Raw genomic sequence first — 14,544 nt, forward strand, 5'->3', positions numbered from 1 at the left:
TCCATTTCTCTGTATTACCTTCTCCTGATCATATAAAAGTTGCTAGATTATATGCTTGTGTTCTATAAGACAAAGGGAGAACCTATTTTCTGAGTGTGGATCTTTCATTTTAGTTTCTGTAGACCAGATTTTCAGAGATATATTTCTATTTATACATATTTGGTTGGGAAAATTTTAAAGATATAATCAGTACCACCAAGTAATCTATTATTCTTTCACCATGGTGATGCATATACAAAATTGACCAAGGAAAAAAATTAAAGATATAATCAGTACCACCAAGTAATCTATTATTCTTTCACCATGGTGATCCATATACAAAATTGACCAAGAAAAAAAATGCACTTCTATTTAAACTATTGAGCAATACAAAGAGCAGAAAACAAAATATTTTTATGGGTTAAAATATGACTAGGGCTAATGTAAATAACAGCAAAAATCAGGAAACAGGAAAATAATGAATATGTATTAATAGAGAGTAGAAATATTTCTATAAAGATAAGAAATAACTTGTTGGAATAATCCTTATACCATACCATAAATATGATGACTACTTAATATTGAATTGTGTATTTGAGTTTTGCTAAGAGTGATTATTATAAAATGTTTTTGTCATAAGTCCATGGAGATAGTACAGAGGTTTGGTGTTCATGTCTTAAATATCTGAGTTTTACCTTTAGTATCACTTATGGCCCCTTCAGCATCACTGGGTGTAGTTGAGGTGGCTCTAGGCCTGATAAACACTAAGTTGTCAAGCTTAGAAAAGAAATGTGTGGGGCTGGAGAGATAGCATGGAGGTAAGGTGTTTGCATTTTATGCAGAAGGATGGTGGTTCGAATCCTGGCAACCCATATGGTCCCCTGTGCCTGCCAGGGGCGATTTCTGAGCATAAAGCCAGGAGTAACTCCTGAGCACTGCCGGGTGTGACCCAAAAATCAAAAACCAAAAAAAAAAAAAAAAAAAAAAAAAAAGAAATGTGAGGAACTCGAAATATAGTACAGAGATTAGTGCGTTTGTCTTTGTTTGGCAGACCAGGAGTAGGTCCCCAGCATCTCATGGGGGTGGGTGCCCGAGCACTATAAGGAATGATTTCTGAATACAGAACCTGAAGTAACCCCTGAGAACTGCTCTGTGTGCTGCCCCTCCTCCAACAATAACAGTGGATTGCATAAGTAGGAAAAAATATAATGCCAAGGACTGTGATGAGATTACTCTAAGATATGAGTTTAATATGCCACTAGACACCTTTGAAATCTTTCAAGTTGCTGAAAATGGATCTGAGTGTTCAAAGTTTAATTCCTCAAATAACTTTTACAGCTCTAAGTTTATGAATACTAATATAGAAGAAATAAGAACATAAAAAATCACCTCAACAAATTACAAGTATGTTTATATATAAAATAGAACATTCACGAGTATATTCAGAAAAACATTTTCATTATACACTATTATACACTATACACTACTAAATATTATTTAGACATATACAGAATACAGAGATAGTTCCTTTAGTGTAAGGGTCATAACTAATGTTAATCATTCAATATTCAAGCATTGTCTTATGTTTTAGATTCAAAATAATAATGGGAATAAAAATATCAATTTGTTTTTACCTATAAGCCTTTTTCATATTATAATATACATAAATTAGTTATATATTTTCAAGAGTAGTAGGCCAAAACATAAAAATTAGAAATAAGTAGAGGACAGCTTCCAAATGTGCTCTATTCCAAAATATTTCCACAGATCTTCCATTAATTTATAGCAGGACAAAAGACACTGCAAATGACTTGACAATACTTCATAGGCTAGAGGTTAAAATGTTCTACATATTCTCGCAGCCCCGGGGGAGAGGGAGGAGGATATGGGAGGTAGGACGAACATGGAGGTGTAGGGAGGACAAATCGGTGATGGGAACACCCCTGATTTTATGTAAATATGTACCTATAATATTATTGTCAACAATATGTAAGCCACTATGAATAAAATAAAAATTATATTAAAAAAATGTCCTGTGACGAAATTCTGCCAATGGAATGTATCCTGTTCTCAACTTTAACCAGGTCTCCTCCATACTTTCTTTCTCTTTCGCATAAGCTAAAACTTGGATCTATCTATCTTATTTCTACTATGCAAATGAAAAAGTTACTTATAACAAAGGTAAGACCCTGCATGTTTATGGTAAGTAGAGCATTCTGAAATTCAGATGCACTAAAATAGGGAAATAATAGGCTAAAAAGGTATTTCATTGCTTTTAGTAATTACTGAATTGTTGGGTTCTCTTACTTGCAAAGGTCTTTAAGATAACTAAATAGAAATAAACACAATAATAGTTTTATAGTTATAAAAGTGAAATTTAAGCTTGAGGAAACACAAGAAAATGAATAGCCAAGCTAAACAGTTATTGAAATTTCTACCCCTCAATGATTATTTTCAATCAGGAAACACAACTACAATTAGGAAGGCTCAAAGGCCCATATGTGGTTCCAGGGAGAGAACCTAGATCAGACAAATGCCCTTCCTGCTATACCAGGGGTCTTCAAACTTTTTAAAGTTCGGGCCGGATTACGGTACCTGAGAGAGCTGGAGGGCCGGACTATATGAGCTACTAATTCCTACTCACACTGCACATATCTTATATAAATAAAATGAAAACCATTTATAAATAAATAGATCACGCACCAGTATTTCAATGGGAACTGTGGGCCTGCTTTTGGCTAAAGAGATGGTCAATGTCCGGTTCCATATTTGTCACTGCCAGCAGTAACAAGTGATGCAAGGGGGTATCAGTTATTCTTGATCTGGTTGGAGATTTCAGATGTTTCATTCTTGAAAAAGTCTGTTCACAGGCATAAGTGCTACCAAAGATGGTTACCATTTTGAGTGCATGGTTCCTGATATTTGGATATACACTGAGTGTATATGCTGGCAGGTATCCTGGCAACCAAACAGCGCTCACTGTTGGCGGGAAGGATCAGACTCCTCTGCGGGCCCATAGTTTGAAGACCTCTGTGCTATACTATTTCTCTAGCCTAAATTTTTTTTAAGTAGATTGCTTATCATTCAAATAATTCAGCATCAATAAACTCATTATTTTCTCAAATTCTGATGTACAACATATTTGAGAATTTTGGATTTAATAAATAACTCCCTTCATAACATCATCATGAAATATGCCAACTTACAATAAAAGCAGATTCTGAATTGTTTCATCTAATAAGCAAAATCTATTGTGGATTATACCTAATTATGTTTAATTCTGAACATTTAGATTTGCTAATATCAATTTAAAACTCTTTGAGCATATTTACTTTTTATGATGTGTAATCTGTTTTCCTTAGTCTATAATATTTCTATTAAAATCTGTCTATAAGAACAATATATTTATTTTATACTACAATTGATAATTACCATTATTTCAAACAGGAATATTAAACTTTGTTATTAGTTCTTATTCTGAAAATTTTCAGTGAAAATATGTGGTTTAGCAATACAGAAAATAGTTTACTGACATTGGATAATTTTAGTATTTTTATAAGAATATTTATTAAATAATTTTAATGTGGCAATACTCATTGACAGCTCTATTTTTCTTTTTAAAGAAGACCAAAAAGACTTTTAATATTTCCCAAATATATTCATGGTTCAAGAAGTTTAATAATATGCATAGGTTTTGGGGTTTGTTTTTTATTTTACTTATTTTTATTTTTTCTTTTTTTGACACATATGGTGGTGCTCAGTTAGTCCTGACTCTGTGTAAAGGGATTACTGCAGGTGGGAATCTGGGACCACATGGAATACTGGAGATCTAATTTGGGTTGGGTTGGTCTCTTGCAAGTCAAGCAGTCTTCCCATTGTACTATCTCTCAGCTCTAGTACAGTTGATTTTGTAATCTAGAAAAGCACTCATTTTTTTTAATTTGACTGCTACTTTTTAATATGGGAAAAGATGAAGCATTTATTTCTTGGTAAAGAGTCAAAATATCACTGATTTAATGAAGCCAATTCTCACTAAATTTCTTTGCTAAAAACAATTATGTTTTGGCTTATTTTTATAAATTATAAGGTATTTTCCTGTGTAAGAAATCTAAAATTATGAAAATACACGTCACTGCAACAAGTTACCCAGTTTTTATTTTAGAGCAAATGCTGGTTTAAAATCAACTATGTCAAGTATACCTTTTGATACAATAAAACTTTTCTCATATTATTGCATTTATCATTTTTAATGGCAGGAAAAATTTATGTAGAAATAAATGAGACCCATTTTATGAAGGTAGAAGGTATTTGGCTTCAGAATTAACACATTTTGAAACAATGCTCAAAAATATTCCACATTTCTTTCTCCCATCATATCAAATTTACAAGCACTTAACTGGAACACAAAACGTATTTTTTTAAAATATGTAAAACTGTCTTACTTAAAATTTTTCAATGCTACCACAATTGAGCATTGTTTTATTAGCATCATATTATATAACCTGTATCTTCCCCCATTTGCTTAAGAATGAAGAATGTTAATTCCTTCAGTATGGACACATTTCTATTTTCATTAAGTCACTTAGGAACAAACAAGAAAGTAGGAAAAAGTTCGAATATAACAAATCACTTACAAATCTGACTGTGGATTCTAATTTTTGAGAACTCAGTCAAAGCAAATATCTGCAGATAGCATTCTAATTTCTTTTATAACATCTTGAGGTAGATGTTCATGTTAATGAGAAAATTGTTTAGGGATCACCTAAATCCCAAATTGCAGTTTATTTAGAGCACATGTCCTTTTCATCTTTAATACCCACTGGCTTCTTAAAACGTTTTTGCCCTATCAAACGTTTTTCTTATCTGTACCTATTCTTGTTATGTTTCTTAGTTTTTATAGGCATGGTTGAATTTAATAATAAAAAAATGTACTATCTTAAAAAACAGATCTACAAAATACACAAAAATTATCTTTGCCTTATTATTTTGTGTGCCATATAAATTTTTGGAACATATAAAACAAACTCATGACTTGTATTTTTCTAAATGGAACAATTAATTTCTATGGCTCATTTCCCTATGTAACACTTAAATGTTCTGTTCTCCCTATAGTGTTTAGAACGTATAGTGGTATATGTAGGCAAAGTATAGGTAGGCAAAGTGTTTTTAAAGGTTCAGGATGTGATTTTTAGAAGTATTTGTGGTTGAATCTACCAACTTTTTCATCACTGTAATCACAACTGGGTCTTACCCCATGGGCTTTCGATACATACATTATTTATAACTCCTAAAACACCATTATCCAAAACAAGGTAGAGCTGATTGACTACACTGTGAAGTTTATGAATAAAAATCAAACTGTTCAGATTAGTTAACCTTTAGATTTAAAACTGTTCAAAGGCGAGAAAATTCATTCTCAAAAAATCTGGTTTAAATAAAGTCGGGTATAAAATATGTAAATCAACCCACATTAATACTTATCCTTCAGAAACATTAGTTTAAAAAAGGAACCCGCTCCCCAAAAAATCATACTATGATTTGAGACAGTTTTTCATAAACTCGATTTATTTACCAATTCAAAGAATCACTTAGATACTTAAAAACCAGGGACTAAACAAATTGATATATATTAAATGTAATTTGCCTAAAGTCCAAGGCCGAGTGTGTCTAAGTTATAAATTAGACAGTCGGATCTAAAAAAGAAAAGCAAAACTGGTAGCTTAGAGGGATCTCCCAGTAACACCGATTTATAAAAAAGAAAACTTGAAAAAATGTTGGTCCCGTAAGAAAGTGAAGTTGAAGCATGAACAGACTCCACCACAGAACCTGCTCCAAGCCTCCTAAGAACCAAATCTGGGCGCGAAAAGGCGCTCCAACAGGTCGTCTGCAAACCCATAGCAGGTCAATGAGACGCAGTCAGGAACTTCACTTCCGCCCCACTTCCAATCCAATCCGCCCCTCGGACGCGTAGCCGGTCTCCATGGAAACCAGCTCCAGGCCCAGCCCCGCCTGGCCCGAGGCTGAGGAGCCTTGCGGAAGTGGTCCAAAACCAGGCGCGAGTCTGAGGCCCAAGTCGGCCAGCCAGGAGCAAACGGAGCTGGGGGCGGAGCCTGGACCAGGCCACGCCCAGCACCTCCGGGACCAGGCCACGCCCATGGCCGCTGGGGCTGCGGCCTCAGGCTACGGCCCCGTCGCCATCCTGGGGCTCAGAGGGCCCCGGGCCGGGTGGGCTTGTCTGGGCTTGGCTCTGAGGCGGCTCTTCCTTCTCGTCAGGCCACTGCGGCCCACGCATCTTCTGCTCGAGATGCAGCTGCAGCAGTGCCCGGCGGTACATGACTTCCAGCTTCTCGAGGCGGGCCCTCAAGGCGCTGGCGGTGCTGAGCTCGAGGTCTGAGACGCTGGTGGTGGTGGTGCTGCTGCTGCCGCCGCCGCCGCCGCCTCTGGCAAACCGGTTCGGACTGGCTTCCTCGTAGCCCGGAGCCGCCGCCGGGGCCGCCGCCTCCTCAGACGCTCCGTCCACGCTGTCCCCGGGCAGGCGCAAGGCCTGGCGGAAGAGGCTGCGGTTCTCGCGCTTGAGCCGCCGGTTCTCCAGCCGTAGCCGGGCGTTCTCCTCACGGAGGCGCGCGTTCTGCCGGTCCCGCTCGTCCCGCGCGCGCAGGGCCTCCAGGTGGCTGGCGGCCAGGTCGGCGAAGCGCTCTTCCAGCTGCTGGCGGGGGGCGCCGCCCGCACGGCCTAGCCAGCCCTGCACGCCGCCGCCGCCGCCGCCGCTGCCGCCGCATCCGCGAAGCCGGCCCAGGCCGCCGCCTTCGGCCCCGCCGCCACCGCCGCCGCAACCGCTCCCGCGCCGGCAAGCGCCACCACGCATGCGCCACATCGCTGCGCTCCGCTCCCTCACCGCGGGCCCAGGTGGGCCTCACGCCGAAGCGCCGGCGAGTTCGCGCCCACGGTGCTGGCGGAAGAGCGCAGTGGGTTGGCGGCGGCGGCTGGCCCGGGGCCAGAGGAGGCCGGGTGTTTGCCGGGGCTGAGGCGTGTCTTGTCTCCGACCGTAGAGCTGCCCCCCGCCCCGGGCCTGCGTGCGAGCTCCGGGCCCGGACGGAGCACACGCAATCCCTACCCCGGAGGAAGCGCTCCCCGCTGCTCGCGTGCGGGGCGAAAGCTCCAGGCACTGGGCTCGCTCTCTTTCTTTCGGCACAGCTGCCACCCGCGACCTCGCCCCGCTTTGCTTTGCTCGCCGGCGCAACCACTAGTGGTTTTCTCGCTCTTTGCACTAGCAATCTCCCAGCAAAATAGAGCCGCCAAAAAAAAAAAATCTAGAACGTTCAATGATGGGAGAAAATGATTACAGGGCACGTTGAGAAGAGGCAAGGCTGGCATCTAGATCCGATGGGATGTGAGTCGCTGGAAAGTTTCACACATGACCCAAGCCCATCTGTATCCAAAACAAAGCAAAAAATGAAATTGCAAATAATCTGTAGGATAAGGAGCAGATGTGCTCAGGCCAATTCACGAAAATGTAGGGAATTCCAAGTCTGAACCTTTTTAGACTAGAAACAGAATTCTTCCAAAATTGGGGGCACAGGTAGAGCATTTCACTTTGGAGTTTCAAGGGAGTGGAAAAGAAAAGCCTGTATACATTGCAACTAAATTTAGTACGAAAGGATGAAATACAAGTTTCAGTTACACTGGGAAGTAGAATCAAGTTGAGTATTTTTATTTCTTTGGTTTTGAGGGTGTAGTGGCTGTACTTGTAGTGGAACTCAGTTGACCATATGTGGGGTATTATACTCAGGTCACTGCATTTAAAGCAAGCACCTTTACCTACTCAGTGTAATATCTATCTGACCTACATTTTAACTAGGATCTAAATAATTACATTCACTGGAGAAGAACATAGAACTATGATTCACAGAGTTGGCCTTTATTATTTAATAATTGCAGAAAAGGCAGTTATTCCATCTTGTACACATTTCCCCAAATTGGATGGTACAACATGATACAAACAAAACTTCCTCGTCGCCTCCAGTGTTTCATACTGAAGTAGGAAATAAAGTTTCAATTTCAAAAAACAATAATTTTACTTTTATAAAATACCAGTCAGTCTGAAATTTTACTGTGTTAACATTTACTTAAGTGAATGTGAATGTTTTTATTTTGGGGGTACAGTCACCACACTAACCCACATGACAACAAAGTAAAAAAGTATTTTACACACTTTTAATAATTATAATACTTATATGTGTATATCTTTCTATAAGTTTTGAGGCTACATCCAGTTGTGCCCATGACTTACTCCTGGCTCTTGCATTTGGACTTTACTCCTAACAAGCTCTGGGATCATATTGACTGGGTTAGAATCCCTGTGGCAAGTATAGAATCAGTCTGCCACCTGTAATTCTCAAAACATAGACACCAGCATTCTCAGATACCAAGATTCTCAGGTTACTTTTTAAACTTCACTGCCACACCCTGCAGTGTTTAGGGACATCTGGGTATACTCTAAGGGGATTGTGGGACTTGTGTTTGGTTTCAAACTTCTGGACACAGTAAAATAAGCATTACTTATTGCTAAGCTTATTATAAATAAGCTTGCTTATGAAGAAATCAAAATTTGATAGAAATAATTTTTAACAACTTTTCTTTCAGGTATGAAATTATATCAGTTGACTAGCTTTTTTTTGGGAGGGGTCACACCCAATAGCGCTTAGGGGTTACTTCTGGCTCTATGCTCAGAAATCGCTCCTGGCAGGCATGGGGGACCATATGGGATGCCGGGATTTGAACCATCACCCTTCTGCATGAAAGGCAATCACCTTACCTCCATGCTATATCTCCGGCCCCAGTTGTCTAGCTTTTAACTAAGAAGGTTAATGAATTCTCTATAATAAGGTAAGTATTGCTGTGCACAAATAACATTCATGATTGTTAGTACTTAAATTGAATCAATTTCAATTCCCCATACTTAATTTTTTTTCTTTTCCTTTCATAGAATAAAGAATTATAAATGGCAAACACCTGTCACATTGCTAGTATTTTGTTTGCTTTGTTTTTGGGCCACATCCTGGGGTTGGTTACTCGCTGGCAGGCTTCGGAGACCATATGGGATGCCGGGGATCGAACCCTGTATCAGTCTCGAGTCGGGCACTTGTAGGCAGACGTCCTACCACAGTGCTATCCTTCAGCCCCTCATTGCTAGTATTAATGAATTCTGCCTTTAGAGAGGATAAACATGTAATCAGATTCTTTAGTGCTAAAATATATCAAACACAAGAAAGATTTTACTGGATCTTTTGTTTAATCAGCTACATCTACTTTGTATATTAATTTCTTCATTTTATCAAGTGCCAAAGTAAATTTGAATCAATTTTATCAGTTTTACCAAAGTATTTCAGAGCAGGATTAGATATAGAAGAGGGTATGGATATATTCATATTACTAATGTCAATATTCTTATATTGTTATATTCACTAGTTATAAAATTCTGTGAGGGAACAGCATCTAATCTGTGAAGGTGTAAAATTAGAATACATAATTTCTTTACATCTAGAAGTAGAATGCTTCTTTTGAAAGTTATCCCAAATCAAAATGACCTAAAGAAACAATTACCATTCATGTACTGGAAAAAAAAAATGTGCTCTTAGATCCCCAAATTAACCTAAATCATATCAGAATGTAAATTCATATACAGTAAAAAACCACAGTGCTCTAAGAAGCCTATGGAAAGTTGTTCTTGGAGAGTCCAGTGTTGGCATTCTTGATGCTAAGGAGATGGGGACTGAGAAAGTTGGGAGGGAGCTGTTGTATATTGACTCTAAAATGGTGGGTGCAGAACAAATGCTGAAATTTCTTTGAATTTTCTGTTACAAAAATGAACAACCTCTTATGTTTTTTGGTATTGGTCATACCTGGCTGTGTTCAGTATTAATTTTGACTCTGCCCTCAGGGAGATAACAGCAAATAAAAGGAAGCCTCTAGACCAGACTCTCCCTTTGAATATGCTCAAATGAACTATAGGATCAGGTTGGACTTGTGCACCCAGACAGATGTCCAAGTGCCTAAACATAGGGCAGAAGACAAGCAGGACTCACAGCCCAAGACAAGCAGCAGATCCAGGCATGGCTTGAATGCTTAAGCAGTGACAAGGTGCTGAGTAGTGGACTCATCCATTTAACACTTTATCAAGGGCCGGAGATGAGGGTGGCCAGAGACTAAGAAAGCTGAAATGACAGAAATAGCTTTGGCACTGTCCCAGAGAGGCCCAGTGACAATAGTTCATACTAGGAAAGCAAATGCTGAATAGAGACTGGCATAGGGACAAGAGTAGGCCATTATACAGGTCTTTATACAGAGGCAAATAGATGGTGAAGTGAAGGTCTTAGGAAGTTGTACACTGGAAGAATCATCATGAGACAATGAGTGATGTTCTACACAGGTAAAAAGAAAGTCCTGTACTTTGGGGATAAATTCATACCTATTTATTTGAACTAAAAAGTTTAACTTCTTAACCTGCTTTTTGTATGCAGCTCTTTCATTATATTCTCAAGAATCAACCAACACATAAAAATCCATGTTTGCACTAACACATGCATCTTGTCTCACAGAAATCTGAACTTCAGCATGCTAAAAATAAGAAATATTTTCTTTATACACCAGAATTTTCTCTCATGTTCTGTGTAAAAACTATGGGGAAACATTTTTGTTGTTCAATGATTAAAAAAAAGCAATATACCAAAAAAATAAAAACCAGTGTATCTACAATGAAGTTTATACAGTTTACTTTCAATGATAATCAAGGATGCAGTGGTATTACAATACCCCAGATCATGCACAAGAGTTATCTCACAATGAATCAATGTGATAAATCCCAAACCATAAAATACATAGACAAAATTTCCATGAAATTGATTGAAGTGATTTAGTGATTAGAACTCTGTGGGGCCTGAGTGATAGCACAGCCATAGAGTGTTTGCCTTCATATAGACAACCCTTAATGGACCTGAGTTAGATCCACGGCATCATCATATGTTCCTCTGAGCTTGCCAGGTTCAATCTCAGTGCAGAGCGAGGAGTAACCCCTGAGTGCTACTGGTGTGCCCCCCCAAAAAAACAAAAACTACCAGCAAAGAACAAAAGTAAATGGCATTATATTAAACCTAAAGCTGCATATCCAAAAAAAAGTTATCAACTACTAAAAAGATATATAACTGAGTAGCAGAAATACTCACATACCATATACTTGGCAAAGAGCTAACTCTTGAGTATTAAAAAAGAAAAAGTCACAGAACAACCCCAAAACACACCATCAAAGATTAGGCAAAAGTGCAAAACAGATGCAATACTTTACCTTAGAAGATATATGGATGTCCAGTGAATACATTTTCTTTAGTTTTTTTTTTTTTTTTGGGGGGGGGCAGCTATGTCTAGAGATGCTCAGAATTACTCTATATCTATACTCAAGAATTACTCCTGGTGGGGCTCAGGACCAGATGGAATGCCAGATTTTTTGCCCAAGATTATAACCTGCATACAAATTATGTACCTTATCAGCTATATTAACATGCTGGCCCCAGCAGAGAAATTTATTTTTTAAATGCTTAATTGTTTAACAGAAAAAGTAAAAATCAAAATAGCAATGAAATTTCACCTGTTACTAGTGAAACAGCTTATATAAAAAGATCAAGAATAAGTGCTGGAGAGAAAGCTTTAGAAAAAGAATCCTCAATGGTAGAAATGCAATTTGTTAAGTCTATATGGAAAACAGTATGAAGAATTCTTAAAAAATAGAAAGCAAAATTACCATATGGGGCTGGAGCTATAGCACAGCAGGTAGGTCATTTGCATTGCAAACAGTTGACTTGGGTTTGATCTGGCATCCCAAATGGTCCTCTGAGTCTGCCAGGATAGATTTCTGATTGCAGAGCCAGGAGTAACCCATGAATGCTGCTAGGTATGACCCAAAAACAAAAACGACAAAAAAAGGACTACCATATGATCCAGTAATTCTACCAGGTATCTATACAAATAACACACAAATATCAAAAAGATAGATGCATGTTTATGTTCCTTTATTATAGCTAAGATTTGGAAACAAGTTAACTTAAATATCCCACAACAAATGAGAAAGTATTTTAAATAGATATTAGATATATTAGATGACCTCAATCATATGTCTTATCAAAGACACAAAACATGGGAACAAGCAATATTCAGTGAAAACAGGCCCTTATACTTAGAACAGAATTTAGATTTGGTATGCGGAGAGAATGAGACCAAACCATCCTATGAGAAGCAGTGAAGAAACTTAGCACTGTGTAGAACATTGCTTGGCATTTCTACTATGTAGGACACTTATGCTTATTTTCTTTATGAATAAAAGTATTTTCTGATAAGTAGAAAACATATATCACACAAATTAGATTTCTCTTTCCTGACATTGTATTTTAATTAAACTCTGGTACATACCAATAGTGACTCACTCTTGACTGTGGCTTGCTTAACTCAAATTGCAATTCAGATAAGTAATGTATAATCTTATAAAATGAGATAAAATGGGTCTGTAATAAAACAATAGCTTCAAGTGCCTGCCTTGCAAATGTATCACTGTGACTTCAAGTCCCTAGTATGCACATTATTAAGTGTAGTCCTGGTAGGCCTTCTGTATAAACCTGGAAGCTTTTCTGTTTGCCATGTCATCACAAAAGATTTTTGGTGTACCTGAATCTTTATATATAAACCTTCTCCTATATTATATGAGTGGGTAAAATTGAGCATATGAAGTTAGTCATTTTCTTTTAATATATAAAACATTTTTATAATACTAAAGTTGAGAAAAATGCTAATAGTTCAGACATAAAGCAAAACAAAACTTTTTTGCTACTGACCTCAAACACCCATATTATTTCTCAAAATTAATTTTGAGTGGTAGATATTGTATACATTCATTGTCCCACTCTCATTCTCTAAATAAGTCATTCTTTCTACAGTTGGTGACTTTGTATTTTCAGGTACATACTGAGAAAGAAGTTCTATGATATATATTATTTGATTGACAAGATAATTTAATTACCATATTCATAATCATCAGTTTTATATCTGCATTTTAAAGCCATATGTCTTTGTTTTGGGGAAAGGTGGAAGTTTCCAAGCAGTACTTAGGAAATGGGATGGGGATGTGAGTGGTATATCTTCCCAGTGATTCTCACTGATTGGGCCAACTGTTTAACACAAGGATCCAAGATGCCAGTGTCAAAGGATGTAGTGTGCTTTGGGCTATGTAGTGCTGGTGACTACCCAAACAACTCTAGTGTTTATTGGGGTCTACAGGGTCACCCCTAATCATACTCAGTGCTTAGAGTACCTCCAGGGTTATATCCTCTGATGACTGGGGCACTATATGATACCAGAGCTATAACCAGGCCCACAGACACATGCAAGTTCCTTAACCTCTTTACTATATTTCTAGCCCTTCAATCAAGTTAATTTAAGTCACATTCACCTTGAGGGGCATTATCATATATTCACTCTCTGTTGTCTTTCTTATTCAAGTTATGCTATTCTTATACTAATCAAATAATTTTATTACAAATGTTGAACAAGTAACAAATTAAGTTCCTTACTTGCACATTTATTATTGTCTACAAGCTAGATTCACTGGGTATTTTCATGCTTAATTTATATTACTCCTTTGCTGGCTCACTTGATTTTCTACCAAGTTATTGAGTGCTTTTGCCCTGGATTGATTTTGAATGAATGTAACTTCTGTGGAAAAAATGGTGTGTCCCTTCCTCTCAATTTATTATTTTGAAGCCTTAACTACCAATATACTAGTAACTGGAAATGAGAACTTTCAGAGGAACTTAGGTCTTGAAGTGATCGTAATTTTGAGGATTTCTTGATTAGACAGTGCCCGGATGAGAGGTTTCAGAAAACATGCTTCCTCTCTCATTCTGCCATGTGTATAAACAGTTACATGCAAGCCAGGAAGAGTGCCGTTATTGTTGGCCAACACCTGTTTCTTAAGCCTTCCCTGCCTCCAAATAGTAAAAAACTAAATTCCTGTTCTGTAGGCAATATTTTTCATTTTTCTAAGTTGTCTGGTTGGAAAAAAAATCCTTAAAAGCAAATTTATGGTTTGCCATCATCTTTGGATTCCCCAGAAATCAAGATAGTTTCACTTTTATTAATTTTCATTTATTTTAATTTGTGTTTGCCCCCCCCCCATTCACAATACAGACCAGGCAAAGAGCCTAGTTTGAGGTATATATGGGGAGCATTTACTGTACCTCCTCTTTCTATACAGTCAGTGTAAAGAATACAGCCTGTGGTAAGCATTGGGAGGCCTGAGACCTGAGAAGAGAAATGGAGGAAAGAGGCCTAGTGGATATATATAGCACACTCCATCCTCAGAAACCTGGATACACATTCTTCTCCAGTGCACATGGCTCTTTCTCCAGGATAGACCACATGCTGGTACATAAAACATATGTATCTCCATAAAATTAAGAGGATAGAAATTTTGCAGGCTACTTTTGCTGATCATAAAGCTCTGAAATTAGAGGTGAACTACAA

At 38.1% G+C, this 14,544-nt stretch overlaps 1 protein-coding gene and 1 non-coding gene across 2 annotated transcripts; both read right to left on the bottom strand.

Moving 5' to 3' along the window:
* Window positions 1-6,065: 6,065 nt before the first annotated feature.
* Window positions 6,066-6,853, bottom strand: TUSC1 (tumor suppressor candidate 1). Its single transcript, XM_049771080.1, has 2 exons — window positions 6,406-6,853; window positions 6,066-6,369 (listed from the first exon to the last, which is right to left on the bottom strand). Exons 1-2 carry the CDS (start codon window positions 6,851-6,853, stop codon window positions 6,155-6,157), a joined length of 663 nt encoding a protein of 220 aa, XP_049627037.1. The 3' UTR covers window positions 6,066-6,154.
* Window positions 6,854-14,187: 7,334 nt separating this feature from the next.
* LOC126032132 (small nucleolar RNA SNORA51) lies at window positions 14,188-14,316 on the bottom strand. The gene has a single exon (XR_007503820.1). It is a non-coding gene; the product is annotated as a small nucleolar RNA SNORA51 (small nucleolar RNA).
* Between the last annotated feature and the right edge of the window lie 228 nt (window positions 14,317-14,544).

This window comes from Suncus etruscus, chromosome 1 (assembly GCF_024139225.1).
Source record: "Suncus etruscus isolate mSunEtr1 chromosome 1, mSunEtr1.pri.cur, whole genome shotgun sequence".
Lineage (NCBI taxonomy): Eukaryota > Metazoa > Chordata > Mammalia > Eulipotyphla > Soricidae > Suncus > Suncus etruscus.